Consider the following 16071-nt stretch of genomic DNA (forward strand, 5'->3'; position numbering starts at 1 on the left):
AGTGTTCATGCTCACTGTTTATTTCCACGCTCTTACAATTTTGGTGCATTTTTACTTTAGTAGATCAGTAAGTTTTATATTGGCTGCGTGGACAGAACTCTGAAGGTACAAACTTAAACTGAATCGTTAGAATACGTTTGGCTTCGCGGTAAGAAATCTTCAGCCACGATTTCCTTGAAAGAGACATGATGAAACACTGGTTCGATCGCTGTGGTAGGATGTCATTTGGGACTTTCCCCGACAATATCTCTGCATTAAACGACCCTGAGGCTCGTCCACCCTCTAATCCAAGGGTGTGTGTGTGGGTGGGTGCGGGGAGGGGGTTAAAGCGGTCCACTATGGCTAAGATCGAGAATGTTTTTGGCACTATCTCAACACCTCCAATTGCAATTTCCATCCATTTTCCCTTGCATTCTATCGACTTTCACAGGATAGTTTTTGTGCTGATTTCGTTAGAGAAGATATTTTCTGCTAATTTTAGGTATATTTATGAACTTCACATTGCACAAGACAATATACATGAGTGTGGTGATGGACAGTTTGGACACATGTATCCGCTTTTGAGCAAAGAAAGTAACTTGGTCATTTTTTAAAAAGTCTCTTTCCAAATATTCATAGAGTTTGAATGTCGATTAGTTCTCGTATGTGCCAGGAAATATACAATTCAAAGTCCTGTTATTAAATTGAAAAACTGTAAACAATCTTTATGCACAGTCACGGCCACTTCTGGCCAGTGGGGTGTCCAATAGGGGGAGGGGTTCATCAGCTCATTTTGGCCAATTATTCCTTTAAGATTGGATTTGGATTGATTTGGTGTTTTAAGTCCACTTTATGCACAGTAAGGATAATCGGGACTGCACCTACAGTTTAATGTGGGAACCACTATAGTGCCTCCACCGGGTATCGAACCCGGGACCCCTTGATTACAAGGCGAGGACGCTACCACTGCGCCATCGGGGAAGCCTATTCCTTTAAGAAAAATGAAGGCCACAGACAGGAGAAGTTGGCAAAATAAGGGCTCACTATTAAAGAAGATATAGGTAGGTTTCATGTGACGTCAGGATGCGCATGGCCGCCATTTTTGCGGCCAATTCTATTTGTAGTTTGCAAGGAAATATCCACCACGTAGTCCTCGTTGCATCTGCACGTCTGTTTTAAATCACGAATGTCTCTGTTAGTATCTCCTTCCCGCCCGCTTGAATTCCGTATGCTTACAAGAACTGACCTCAATCATGGCCGCTCGAGGTCACAAGGCAACAGTTTGTGACGTAGGTGAAACACAGCTATACATACCAACCCCCCTTTCAAAAATCCTAGGCACACCACTGTTTCTGGGTAGTGAACTTGTTGCTTTTGTGTTCATGCTATTCTCAAAGTCTAAATTGTAAAATTTAGCCTGCTGTGGATGTAGAAAACCAGCTAAAAAGATGAAGAAAAATATTGTTTTTGTGGAATGAAAATTGTAGCCGTAGTTGTAATATAATAATGGAAATGCTGGAATCTGCTTCTAATCCCCCTGTCTTTCTGTCTTCGCAGATGCCTCAGGAGTACCCCAGCCACCCTGCACCCCCTCGGATACCGTAAAAGGGTGTCCCGAGAAAGAAAAGAAAAGTCCCGAAGGAATCCGGAAAGGGACGACGGATCGTCCCGAAGGCTCTGCAGGTCAACTTCCGGTTGCCGGCTCTGACGTCATGGGCGTTTCCGAAAAACCGGAAGTGACGTGCGTCGAGGAATCGGCGACCATCAGCGTGGTGGACTCCCCGCCGGGGTTGATATACGTCCCCCGCGAGGCGCCCGCCATGAGCCCCAAGGATGTCCTCTCGACGGAGGCCCTGGACTCCGACAAGGAGGGTGCCCTGACGATCTCCGTCGACGACAAGAAGTACGACGGCTCCGTAAGCTCCGTGGGCGACGGCGTGAGCGTCTCCGAGAACAACTCCGAGGGAGAGCTGGACGACTTCGCCCCAAAGAGGAAGCAGAGGAGGTACAGGACCACTTTCACCAGCTTCCAGCTGGAGGAACTGGAGAAGGCGTTTGCCAGGACTCACTACCCTGACGTCTTCACGCGGTAAGTGCAATGCTGTTTACCTATTTCCGGTGCAGGGAAATTCCAACTTCTTTCTGCCATTGACCCAACACCACATTGAGAGGACCAGGTTGCCTGGCCTCCTAGGTCCACTGACATTACACCCCCGGTTTCTTCAAAGACCAAGTGTATCAAAGTCGTATTAAATATATCGATAATTTCAATACCACAATAATCAATACTACAGGGTATGCTATGTAGAGCAGGTCTTGGAAGTAACGTTGTTTCAAATAAGATTGCAATTGTACATTACACTCCTCAGAGCTCAAATGGGTTTCCATAATATTATGTAATTTACGTTGCAAGAATTAAAGGAGCACAAACTCATTTCCAACTTTTTAACACAACTCTTCGTACAGAACAAAAACGAATCGAAATCAACAACTTCAAAAATACTGACATTGAGACAGCGTTCTTAATCTCAATGGCTCCCTGTTAATTATGTAAAGATGCGTACAATATTAATAAAGTAAATTGTGAATGTAGAAGACAGTCACAAGTTTCATTTCTTGAGTAACGGAAGCTGTGACTACTTGCTTTGAACGTGAATGCAATGGCGTGTGAATGGATTCTTCAGGTAACGATTAACAAACTCATAGTTACTTTTACTGTTTGCTGGTCTACTTTTTTTTACATTTCAATGTATAATCGTCAATACACATATATTTATTACGAGCAAATAGTTAAGGCAACTTAATATTTTAAGTATAAGGATTACTTTGACTTTTCGTACATGAAATTTATTACCAAAAAAAAAGAGGAAACAATGAAAGTGAGACGTTGAATAAAGTAAAATTAACTGATTAACGTTTGTGCGAAAAAAGTCACTTTCCAAATTATGTAGAATATGGATAGAGTATGGATGCACATCTAAAACTAACCGAACACAATAAAAACTTCTTTGAGTTCACGTATCCCAATTTAAATCTTATTAAATTGTAAAGCTGTAAGCAATCTTTATGTACATAATATAATTTGAGTCCTCGCAATTCTGTAACACGGATTTAATGTTTATTATTTATATAAAAGAATTGAAGTAAATTTTAATCGTGCTGACGCTACTTCAAGCAAATGTTAGTTTTTACTCTGTCATTAAATAGTGAAGAAATTGATTGATTGATTGAGTTGGTGTTTTAAGTACACTTTATGCACAGTAAGGTTAATGGGGACTGGACCTACAGTTTAAAATGGGATCCGAAGCACTATGCCCTTCTAGTTCGCTGCACTTTTTTACTCACCGTCTGGTTGGTTACACGGTGCAACACCGATTCTTCTACTCGTTCATTTGGTGTGAAGTAAACTCCGTACCAGCTAACTGTAGACCAGGCGAAGGAGAACAATGTGTGGTATATGATCACGTGGTGCATGCTAACAGAGGCGAGGCGTCCGGTCATCGGGAGATGCGGCGATGACAAAGCAAAATAATAAAAATATTGCTTTTTAAATATTTTAGAGAAGAAGAAAAAATAAATCAGAATATTTACATATTTCAACGAAATTAGTTAGGTAACACCATGAAACAGCTAGAAATAAGCAAGAGATTCGCTAAGTTTAGCGCATCGAAAGGAGAGCCCAGTTCAACCCCCCCCCCCCTTTCCCCGTGTCCAACCGTCCCGGTACGTTTCCTGTTGACTGCAATGGTGTCAGGCGGGCCAGCTCATCGCAGCAAGTCTGCGAATCCAAGGTCCTTCGACCGCTTCTCCCCCGCTCTTGAAGGTCTGGTCATAAGAGACCTTCTTTTCAGCCTCCTTGTTTACAAACACGGCAGGGTTTCTGTGACATCAAGATGAAACTTCTCAGAATGTCCAACACTGTAAAGCATGCAACGCTCTTGTTTTGTAAGAGAAAAAAAAATATTGAAGAGCATCGCAACGCAACTTACACAGAATGCATGAAAGGAATGGTGCATAGAATAAAATATAAGTAAACAAAAGCATAAAAACCCTTCCCGGGTTGAAAGATTGACCCTGACGTTTGGCAAGTCTTGCGATGACTACGTAAAAATGTTACGCTTCGCCACTGCATGCTAACTAATCAAATGACCATTTAAAGCAGCAGACAGGCATTTGTTGAATCTTCTGAACTTGAAAACCGCTTTCCGTCTAATTGGTTGAACGTCATTTCCTTGCACCAGACTGACACCGGGATTAGTGTTGCCCACGAGACGAGACTTTGGCCTGTCTCGTCTCGTGGAGTCTCCTGGAAATGCTGTCTCGTCTCGAAAATATTCGTTTGTCTTATGACACATGGTCAATCTCGTCTCGTCTCGAATTTTTAAAAGCCTGTCCCGTCTCGTCCCGTGGGCAACACTAACGGGGATACACCTGCACTACACCGAGTGTGAAAAAGTCCAGCGAACTAGACGGGGCTACTATGTGCCTCCACCGGTCGTCGAACCGGGATCCCTTGATTACAAGGCAACGACGCTACCACTGCGCCATCGGGGAGGCCCTACTAGTGAAGGAAGATAATTTGTATCGCCCTCAAGATTTGGTTAATTGGTAACAGACGCTTTAATAGACATTGCTAAACTTTACAGGAATTCAGTCAGCTTTTTTTGTTGGCTTAATCGTTTAGAAACCAGAGTAAGAACATGGCGTTCTTCGTCTGATAATGAGCATTTCTCACTTGTTAGTTCACTCAGGATTTACATACTGAAGAGTCTTGTTACAGTTTGTAATCGTGCAAAACACTTGCCGAAAACCCTTCTCAAGAATGAAGTTCTATTACGCTCTCTTACCGAACCGCCATTAAACTTCCGAACACAAAAAATCGTTACAAGATTAAAGATTAAAACTGCCCTTTTTGTGCCAACGCTGACCGAAAGTACGCAAATCCTATCACATGGAGGGCTTATCTGGGGGATCCATCTTGTTCGCCCGTCTACCTACCGGGCCAATTAAAAGGGCCGGATGGGTCCATTTTCTCACTTTATTAATTTAATGCACTATGGGTAATGACGGGGCAGCTCAGGGCTTCCTTCGAAGGGACAATGTGTAATTACGGGAAATTGCAGCTGGAACGTCACTGGGAGACTCTCGAACCGGTAATTTTCATTTTCGGTTGCAAGATAAGACGCGGGAGCCTGTTTCTGGTAAGGGGTGGGTGGGACGGCGGGTGCGGAACGAGGTGGAAGGCAGGGTTGCCAGGAGTGCATTTATTATCAATTCTCTTTTTACGTTGAATCGGACTGAGAGTTTATCTCAAAGAGTTTTCAAATAAGCACCACAGTAAGGAAGCTTTCACACCGAAGCGACACATGTCGCTTCGAAACAAGCCAATCAGGCTGCACAAGCCAGCGTTCGAATGGTGAAATCCTCAGGGAGAATTCACACCCAAACTACACGCGTCACTTGAGGATTTTACCAATTGAACGCAGGCTTGTGCGGCCTGTCATGACGGCACGGTATGAAACGTTGCTGCTGATTGGCTCGTCCCCATGTCAGCATGTAGTTTTGGTGTGAATTCTCCTAACAGCTGGCAACTGCAGCCGCATTTCCCTCTTCGTGCATTCATTTCCCCTCTCGGGCGTTCACTGGTCGAGCACTCTCGAGTCACTACTTGCGCATGCGCAGAGACTTGTTTTCGTTCTCTTGCTCCAGAGATTACCAGGAAAGAGTACATAAACGGAAAGTTTACATACATAAATTTTTATTCTTCAATTTTTTGAATTTATGGTTTTCAATGTGCGATCAAAGTTCTGGTTGGGCAAATAACTAGGGGTTACTGCAATTTTTGGTTTTTCATCAGCGGTCAACTTCTAAACTGGAGGTTAACTGGCTGTGAACTTGATCCGTGCTTCATCCGGAGGTCAGCGAGATGACTGGTAGTTTCGAAAAAACATGGCTACCTCATCGGAAGATCTATCTCCACCAGACGATTTCTCTGGCACATTGAACAAGAAATAATTCAATAAAAAGTTACATTGGTGCAAAAATAAACTTGTTATGCTTGGCAGAGTTCAAATGAAGTGCGTAGTAACAGATAGAACAAGGGAAATGGTCGCTAGACTTTCATTTGTGTACACGAACCGAAGACATACATCGTAAAGGCAATTTCGAAGTGGCAAGTTGGTGTAGTGGATAAAGGCGGTAGCTTTGAATGAGAATTCAATTTTATGTCGCGAGTTCGTTGATTTACCACGTTTTTGACATTGATTCTATTTTTAATTTTACGCGATCCTAAAATATGAATTAAAAATTGTTCTAATTATATCGTCGGGTAGAGATACGATGTAAAAGTTGCCTACAAAGTTCAATAAATATATTTAATTTCTCTGTGATGTTACTTTTTTCCGGGAACAAGTGACGTGCCTGTTATGCCTTCCGTCCTATTAACAACTCCCTCTTTAGGCTGTGTTCAGTTTGAAACGAAGAAACTTCGAAGTGCGCAAGTGTACAAACAATCGAGTCAGTGGCGGATGGTAACCATACATTCTCGATTATCTCGCCAACTGTTCGTTTCCGACCCCATGTTTACTGAGACTTATTTGCTTCTATTATCGCGTACTTTTCACCTTTTCAGTTTGCGATATCACTTCTGATTCACCCTGTATATAAAAACCGCCGATCACCACTCAAAGCGATTTCGAACTGGAACAGCGTCACTCGCTATAAGAGAATCTTTTCTCTCATCACAAGTCAGCATGCAAAGCAAAGCCTACGAGGATACGTTGCGAGCGCTATGGAATCTTAAAGCAGACTGTAAATCTCTCGAAACGAGCTTCTAAACGGATAATAAAAAGAGCTCGTGTCTTTTGTTTCACGGACGAAGACGTTTGGCCAAGGAGATCCGCCATTTTTGCTCCAATTGTCTCAAGACAGCGCCATAAAACAGATTAATTAGTTTTGCGATGAACAATGTGTAAATGCTAATTTCCTTGTTTATTTTGCAATAGGTGGCGCCACAAGTATCGAAAGCTCCATTTACGTGCGTTCCTGATAACTTTGAAACAAAAGAGGAATGCGAAAAGTGGTGTATGAACCAGAGTTTGCCGACCAATTTTTCACAATGTCCCTAGGGACATAATTGATTACGAAAATCTACATTCTAAAGTTTTTAAATATATTGTACTTGGCTAATACAAACCATTCTTATTTATGAATGTGTTTATGTTCACTCTGCAATTTCCAGATATAGTACAATTACGAGTTAAGGAAATAAGAAACAATTAATACATATAAATTCAAATGTGATTATTGTTAAAAGATTATGTTAACTGGTTGCTTTTAAAAATGTATCTGTTGTTTAATTAATTGTTAGTAATTATAAGTTTGAAGCTGACATTACATTTCATTGAATGTATAGGCACGTGTGAATTGTGTCGAAACGTTAAGAAAGTAAACCGTTTAGTCTCAAAGACATTTTTATCGTTAATAAGTAAATATAGTAATACAATAACGAACGTCTACTCTTAGGGTCTACTGTGCTCCGCGTGGCTTCTTGCTTAGGGTAGTTTCAAACCATACTTAATGTTAATTCAAGCTTTAATTCAGGAGGGAATATCTGCTTGTTGAAACTTCCAGATTTTTTGCATCCTCAGTTCAGGAAGGAAGAAGGAGAGGTCTCACACGATGCTTAAAATTGCATCCTTAATAAAGTCGACTGCAAAACGATGATGTATCGCTTCAAGAATATAGACGTTAATGGCTGTTTTAGACAGGGAGAAATAATGCTTTCACCAACAAAGAATAATATTGGCATTGTTAGAAAATACAGCACGTGTGCTGGTAGCAGTGAATATGAGTATACAATACATTTCAAGCTGAATCTCACTTTACGGACACACTATAATATGCTACATTTTATAATGAATCCCTCCTCCATATGGCTTTGAAAATGATTCCTGAATCCGAATTAACCGAATAAATCAAACTTGGGCAGAATATGAAAAATACGAAAGTGGGCAGCGTTCACACACAGGACCCGAAATGTGATAATTGAGATAATTTACTCCTGTGACACATGCATACATATATTAGCTATTATATTACATAATAATTATGTCATATTAATAAAAAAGTGTATTTCGAGTTTGAGAGTACATAGGACTTCCATCCTGTTTGTGGATAAGACGAGATTTTCATTGTTTCTTCGCCTCCAAGTTTTATCCAAAAATCCATGGGGTTGTGCTCCGACGTGGCAACAGTGCGAAGTTCTGCCACCCGCCTAATTTCATTGCCGTGCGTTTAGTTGTTCTATTATTTACGTATACTTGTTGTAATAATACATATATATGAATGAGTCATTCCATGCGAAATCAACACAGCCTTTGACCTGACCATCTCCGATTTTCATGAAATTTGGGGAATTGAAACTATGCATGGAACTTAGTAACTATGGAAATTTTTAGTTTCGTGCGTCTTGTAATTGTTAAATTATTCAAGGTCAAAGTTTGCAGAAATTGCCTTTTTTGAGCCCGCTTAGCTATACTAAATGTGCTGTAACTCCGCCCCTATTTCGCCTAGGAAGCTCAAATAAAGCTTATTGTACAGGGAATTGAACAAGCTTTCCAGTGATATATAACAAGCCTACCTTTGCATAAAAATATAATTTTGTCACGTGACCTTGACTTTTGACCTTGAATATCTCAAAACATGTCATCACCAAAAGTCGTGAAAAAAATATATTTGGTCCCTCATACCATACTCTAAAACATATCAAAAAATCATTCTGGGACTGCAATGGGATCAGAAGATACAAAATAATATGTGTAACTATGTGACTGATAAAAGCCCCATTACATGAACTATGAAGAGTCAAATGTCCCTTAACACCCCCTACAAAATGTGAAGGAGTTATCCTGGGTATAATTGGTCATGAAAGAAATAGGTTAGGCACAGGGAGATCCCTAGCCGTGTGTGTCAAGCGCAGATCCGGCATATTGTTGACCGCCATATTGAATTCAACGCAAAAATTTCAAAGGAAAGGGGGTGATGTGATATATCAAATGAGGCTAGAATTTCACGAGAAATGAAGTGACGAAGGATTTTCCAACGTATCTTACGCCAGCAAAAAGTTATACACATATCTTTCACTTACGATATATGCACATTGTAATGTTGTCACTGTTCCTGTGAGCACACTCGTTGACGTCTCTCACACTCGATAGAACATTTGGCAATGTATCATGTGCAACAACATCGCAAGCAGCAACTATGCCTTCTCTCAGATGGTCAATATCAGGGACTTTTAGTGCATGCACCATTCTCTTCAAATGTTTCTGAAGGTAAAAGTCCTCCTAAGATGTTAGATCTGGGGAATGTGCAGGCCTTTTAATAGATCCCCGTGTGCCCATCAATCTACCTAGAAAATTACCATGAAGAAATTGCGAAAAATGTCTACATAGTGTAGACACACTCTGTCCTGTTTCAAAACTCTCGAAAAGTGCCATATCCCGTAAGCAAGGGTGAAAAAAACCTGTTCACTTAACAAATCCAAGAAGCCCTCACCATTTAAGGTTCCGTTGTTGAATATGGACCAACCATTTCCGTTCGCCCATACATTATACCACATAATTAGCTTACCAGCAACAACCATTCGACTGAGCAAATCACAGGTATTGCATATTATTTTTATTAATTTAACCGTGAACATAAAATTTGCCTCGTCCGTGAAGAATTTTTCATTCCAAAGGAAGTGTCACGTAATTGTTTGAGATACTTTTCCCAATATTCTTCACTATTCAACTATTTGGTGAATGTAGCTGATTAAAATCATATGCAATGGTGCGTATACTTCTTTCTCTCCCAAGATGTCAGCGGGATCTCGATGAGTTCCTAACACGTTAGGAGCATTGCTTTGTTTTTAACACCTCGAAAAGGAGAAAATGGTTACAAGCATGCAGTAATAAATTTTTGCTGGTTAAATATATGTTGGATAAACCTTCGTCACTTCATTTCTCGTGAAATTCTAGCCTCATTTGATATATCACATCACCCCCTTTCCTTTGAAATTTTTGCGTTGAATTCAATATGGCGGTCAACAATATGCCGGATCTGCGCTTGACACACACGGCTAGGGATCTCCCTGTGCCTAACCTATTTCTTTCATGACCAATTATACCCAGGATAACTCCTTCACATTTTGTAGGGGGTGTTAAGGGACATTTGACTCTTCATAGTTCATGTAATGGGGCTTTTATCAGTCACATAGTTACACATATTATTTTGTATCTTCTGATCCCATTGCAGTCCCAGAATGATTTTTTGATATGTTTTAGAGTATGGTATGAGGGACCAAATATATTTTTTTCACGACTTTTGGTGATGACATGTTTTGAGATATTCAAGGTCAAAAGTCAAGGTCACGTGACAAAATTATATTTTTATGCAAAGGTAGGCTTGCTACATATCACTGGAAAGCTTGTTCAATTCCCTGTACAATAAGCTTTATTTGAGCTTACTAGGCGAAATAGGGGCGGAGTTACAGCACATTTAGTATAGCTAAGCGGGCTCAAAAAAGGCAATTTCTGCAAACTTTGACCTTGAATAATTTAACAATGACAAGACGCACGAGACTAAAAATCTTCATAGTTACTAAGTTCTATGCATAGTTTCAATTCCCCAAATTTCATGAAAATCGGAGATGGTCAGGTTAAAAATTGCACATATCTGTGTTGATTTGGCATGGAATGACTCGAATACATATTATATGTACCAGAAACACAAATAAAGTCTTATATGGTTATCTTACGTATTACTAGGGCTAGGATTTCCATGACTTAGCATTTCTTTTTTTTTGGTAAGGCTGATGAAATTCATATTGTGAAGAAACTAACTGAATTAAGGTGCTTTTTAAGGGCATATTTTGACATATTTATACGTGATAGAGCACATTTTGATGGATTTTCAGTCATATTCAGCATACTTTAGCTTTTCCAAGAAATATAGGACAATCATTTTCGGAGTGAATTTGTTCTAACTTCCATCTTCACTCGAGGTGTTTTCTTTTTTTCCTTTTTTTTTTTTGGACTGCAGCAAAACTTTTTCATTTTTATTTTAAAATACAGAAAGTATTCATTGTGCATTTCAGCTCAGGGCCCATAAAGTGAACTAAAATAGTTCGTATGTGAAAATATTTCAGCATATGTTAGCTATTGATGTTTGAAACAGTCGAGTTATAAGGGCATATTTTTCAAATTCTAGTGCATGTTTTGTAAAATTTTAGGTCATTAGACCATATTTTATTTGGCATATTTTGGTGATTTTTAGGTAATAAAAATCCTAGCTCTAGTTATTACAATTAATGATAATTGATATTGGGTAATTTGTTTTCAAGATAATCTACAGCAGAAAATAACTGTAAAGCAACTTACAGTAGTTTTCAAGTACCAGTAACGCTGAGCTATAACTGTAGCTATAACTCGGTTACTTTTACAAACTAACTCTCCGAACACTGGCTTCAGATGTCCGTAAAAATGAATACTTTGTTCTGTGAACACATAAGTTTTCACAAAATTCTGAAGTAAGGAATCTATACTTTTATCCTGATTTAAGGATTGATTTAAGTGAGACCCTCTTCATGGAACTTTATTTGCGGTATCTCCAAACACGACAAACGTAATACGAAGTAGTATGTAGCATTCTGTAAGGTTCATAAAGCACAGCATGCCTTGTTGGAACACTGCTTCCTTCAACAATCCCACGCATCAGCATATGGAATTGAAGTGTGTGGTATACTTCGACACTGTGCCGCCTTTTTTGTTCATTAACTTCAACGCGTTTGTAAACACTGACTTTGGAGTTCTCGCACATCCAGGAAGCGATTAAGGCAAAATTGGACATTGTTTTGTTCGAGGCAGCACGGGAACTGTAGTAGACAACCAGCAAATTAATATATATCAGCACCGTTTCGTTTAAACTCTTATATTTCATTCACCGAAATTGTAGAATAGTAATATAGCTCGGCGTGGGCGTTTCTTCCCCATGCACGGGATTTCTTTTCAACCGTGTGAGACGCTTCTCATGGTCTTCATTGTCTCCTTGATTATCCACTTATTCTAGGGTCACATTAAATTACACAGCAATCTTGTAGGACATGCATGAGGAAGAGAAACACGAATGTTATTACTTGTCTGATTGTTAACAGAAGACAATGACGTCCAACAACAGCGGTTTTGCATTTTGTCAATTCTTTATTTATCGCTGCTCCAAGGCTGATTCGTTCAGGTGAGTCAATCAGTCAGTGAACGGCGGCGATCGTGGACATTTAGCAGTCTCATCTTGTCTCCTCTGTGAAATAATCCGCATAACGACGCACTAAATATCATACAATATGTACAGAGTACGGAAATCGCACTCTGCGCATTCACTAGCATACATCCAGAGGAAAATTTCGCAGTAAACCTGTTCGCACCTTCCGCTTGGCGGCGCTAGTGGTTTGAACATTGGATGTTCAGCTGTAAGCGACGCATGCGCATAACCTTCAGAGAGTCGAGAGTTAAGATAGATGCTCATTGTAGAAAGCAGTACACTGACAAACGCCATGTTGCACTAAATTAAGAGGCAACAGAATCGATACGTAATGACTACAACTTTTAAATTTATTGATGAAAAGCTAATAGAAATCGGCTTAAAGCTTCTTCATACTGGTCTCTTAATGCGCGACGGTGGCTCCACAGTGATGCATTTGTGCCACACTCGAACGGATCCATAAACGAGCCATTCGGTGTAGCCACTGCTTCTAGTAACCATCAGCATCATTATATTTTTTTGACTTGTAGATTTACATTTGACTATTTATAAATTTTGATCGGCTTCTAATACAGAAATTCTTAAGGTGCAAGGCAGTGAATTTATCATTTGTTGTTGTTATCACTTTGGAGGTGCATGAGAAACACGTAACAAGCAGATACTTAATCTTCACTAGAGTGCGCGTCAAATCTCCTGCATATGGCCTTGAACGGCGGAACAGCACCAGCGAATCACAGACGTGCGGCGTTGCCTAGTTACCTGGCAAGGCGTTTCGCTCAACCACGCTCTCTTCTCCGTGTGAGATTTCGACATGGCACCGCTGCAGTGCGCTGCTATTGGCTATCGCCATATGCAGGAGATTTGACGCGCACTCTAGACTAAGAACTCGTACTGTCATGTAAGCCACATTAGAACGGGTATTAATGGACTCATATTCAGAGTAGTTGTGCGTAATTTTCCCTCGGCTTCGCAATTGACTTGTTCAAACCATCCGTCTGGCGGCGATAGTATCTTCCGCTTTAACTTTACAGAGAGAAGTGACGTAGAATATACACAAGAATCGCTCCACAAACGCGCCATCTGAAACTCATAATGTGGTAGGCCAGCTCTTGGGCGGCACGGACTGTTGCCTCACGAGGGTACGAACGAAACATCTGGCGATGCAGTGAGGAGGTTGCGGCGGTCATCACGTCAGCTTGACCGATTGCAAGATTCGAATCTCCTTGTCTGTAAACTATGAATGTATTCATTTAACAATACTTGGCGAGGTATGCGTTTCTTCTCAGGGTAGTGCCATGGCACGGCGGCTCTACCCTACAGAAGAGTCTGTTAGTCAGTGCCTTCTTATAACGAGGCGTGTGCGGACTCCTTGTTTACATGCAACGCCATCATTGGTAGGTCGAGCTGTGGCGCAGGAACGTTTGTCACTTGGGGGGGTAGAAAATTCAGTCTCCCATATATATATATATACACATACTAATTAACAGGTACCTATAGCTAGCAGGCACTTATCTAGAAATACATTTCGGGTGGGGGTCAAACCAAGTGTATCAATAATAATAATAATAATAATAATGAATAATTATATTTAATTAAATTAAAATATTAATTAAATATGTAAATTAATTAATATTGTATTGTTATTATTACATGAATAGGTAAAAGATTAGTAAAGGAATAGAGATATAACAGGACGTATTCATTATCTAGCCTACGTGTAGTTAAGATCACCAAGATTTGCATAAAACAACTGCCCTGGCAAGGAATTTAATGTTATATAGAAAAAGGATTGAACATTTATTGAATAGCGAAAAAGGAGTAACATCCAATTAACGAAAAGTCAAGTTCCTGATTAATATTTTATTGATGTTATCATTAGTAGTGTGCATAAATCTTTGTAACCCTTCGAAGCCGTATGAGTCAAATTTCAATTCAGCGGAAATAATCATCGATTATATAAGAATTATATTTTAATTATTTACTTTTACTACTTGGTAAGTCTTTCAGGGGGGTCCGGACCCCTGGACCCCGTAAATACGTCCTTGATATCTAGGTGTAATGTGAAGCCAAGGAAATATTCTAGACTAGTAGAGACTGAGGTGACAGTCCAAAATACTGTCATTAGCCTCAACAAGATCCCTGACTATTGTAACTGATTGGTTTGTTTTTTCTTGTTTATCGTGCGAGTAATTGAATTTCCACGGACCTCTACGCTTTCCTTCAAAATTTTGTCTACTTCGTTACGCACGCAACCATCAGGTTACATATTTTAGAACAGCACACATGAATGTCCTGTTACTTATTGCTAAATTTGAATAAATATTTTTTTTTGTCTTTCTTAGAATTTGTCTTTTTTTTAACGGGTTTTAAAACCAGATAACTATTCTGAAACATATAAAGCTCTAGACTTCGTTCTGGGTTTATTTCGATTTAAAGGAACGGAAAATCAGGAGTTCGGAATGTAAAAATTGCGAACAAAGATACATCTATTCATTTGAATGCAGGTTGAGATTAAAGGGGGTGAGGAGGACCTTGAGCCAAACAGGAATAATCATCTCCCACCCACTGGATATAGAAACCACATTGTTGAATATATCATACTTATAAAGGTAAAGGTAAAGTGTTCCCCTGTGCATAGCACCACACCATGAAGGCGTATAGGGGGTGTGGGGGTAACGCCCCACACTTTCTTGATCCGGTCGTGAGTGGGGGTGATGTGATCAGCATCACGCCCCTGACCGCCTTTACCCCCCCAGGGTTTCCCCCAGGTACCCATGTTATTCGACGCTGGGTAGGCGCCGGGGCCGCTTCCACCGTTAGAAAAGTTCCCGAATTTGAACCGGCCGGGGATCGAACCCGGGACCTTGAGCATGGTAGTCAGACGCGTTACCGACTGAGCCACCGGATATACACTTCCATTTCAGTTCAGTTCATTCTAATTTTAATGTCCCATAGCTATCACCATCTTCTTCATATTTTCTCGTGTTTCTTGCAACTCGTTCGTCCAACTATTCATATTTCTTCATTCTCTTCACTCCCTCCAAGTTGAGCTCCATTCTAATAATTTTCTCATTTGATTCCTCGGCTTCCAGCTTCAAAAAAATTATAAGCTTGTTTATTCTGGGATGTGGTGTACCCATGCGGCTGTTTATTTTGTAGTTCCATCCCTCGAGCGAGTCGTTGGTTCTGTAGCGCCGCTGGTAACAACTCCACATATCTATCGGCACAAATTCGTTTTTGAGCCACTTATCCACGAAGTAATCGAAAAATTTCGTTAATTTTTCGTCTGCTGGAGCCTGTCCGGAGACATGAAGCCACCCTTCCTCTACGTCGTCCGGTTTCAGAAAAGCGAGTGCTGCACACAACACGTGTCCGCTGCATGAACTGGTTGCTGCCTGCCAGCAGCGCGTGGGGGCGGGAGGTTTAGATTTTCTAACTGATTAGTTCACTACATAACATATCAATCAAGTTGTGTCCGCTCCATGCCCTGTTCTCTTTATGGACTGTCCGCTAACAGGAGGACACGAGTGTGCTACGATGCGTCCCGGGTTCGAATCCAGACCTCGCATGGGTGTTATTTGTGAGTATCCATCAATTTAATCATATCATCACTCATCCTCATCTTCGCAATTAGCCAAAAGTGGCAGAAATGCGAAGTAAAATAAACCAAATAAATCAAACATTCCCATCCCAAAGACCTTGTGAATCCAATCCAAAATCTACCAATAGATCGGGACTCTATTTTCAAAAAAATGTCTTAATATGTGGGTTTAAGTATAGTTTTCCGAACAC

General features: G+C 40.4%; 1 protein-coding gene across 2 annotated transcripts in view; it reads left to right on the forward strand.

Moving 5' to 3' along the window:
- Positions 1-16071, forward strand: part of al (aristaless related homeobox) — a 348232-nt gene that overhangs the window by 257911 nt on the left and 74250 nt on the right. For both annotated transcript variants that reach the window (XM_083118330.1, XM_083118331.1), the window contains exon 2: positions 1537-2068. In XM_083118330.1, coding sequence (XP_082974456.1) covers positions 1537-2068 — 532 coding nt within the window. The remainder of the gene's footprint in view (positions 1-1536; positions 2069-16071) is intronic.

This window comes from Lepisma saccharinum, chromosome 3 (genome assembly GCF_977018435.1).
Source record: "Lepisma saccharinum chromosome 3, izLepSacc3.1, whole genome shotgun sequence".
In the NCBI taxonomy this organism is placed as follows: domain Eukaryota; kingdom Metazoa; phylum Arthropoda; class Insecta; order Zygentoma; family Lepismatidae; genus Lepisma; species Lepisma saccharinum.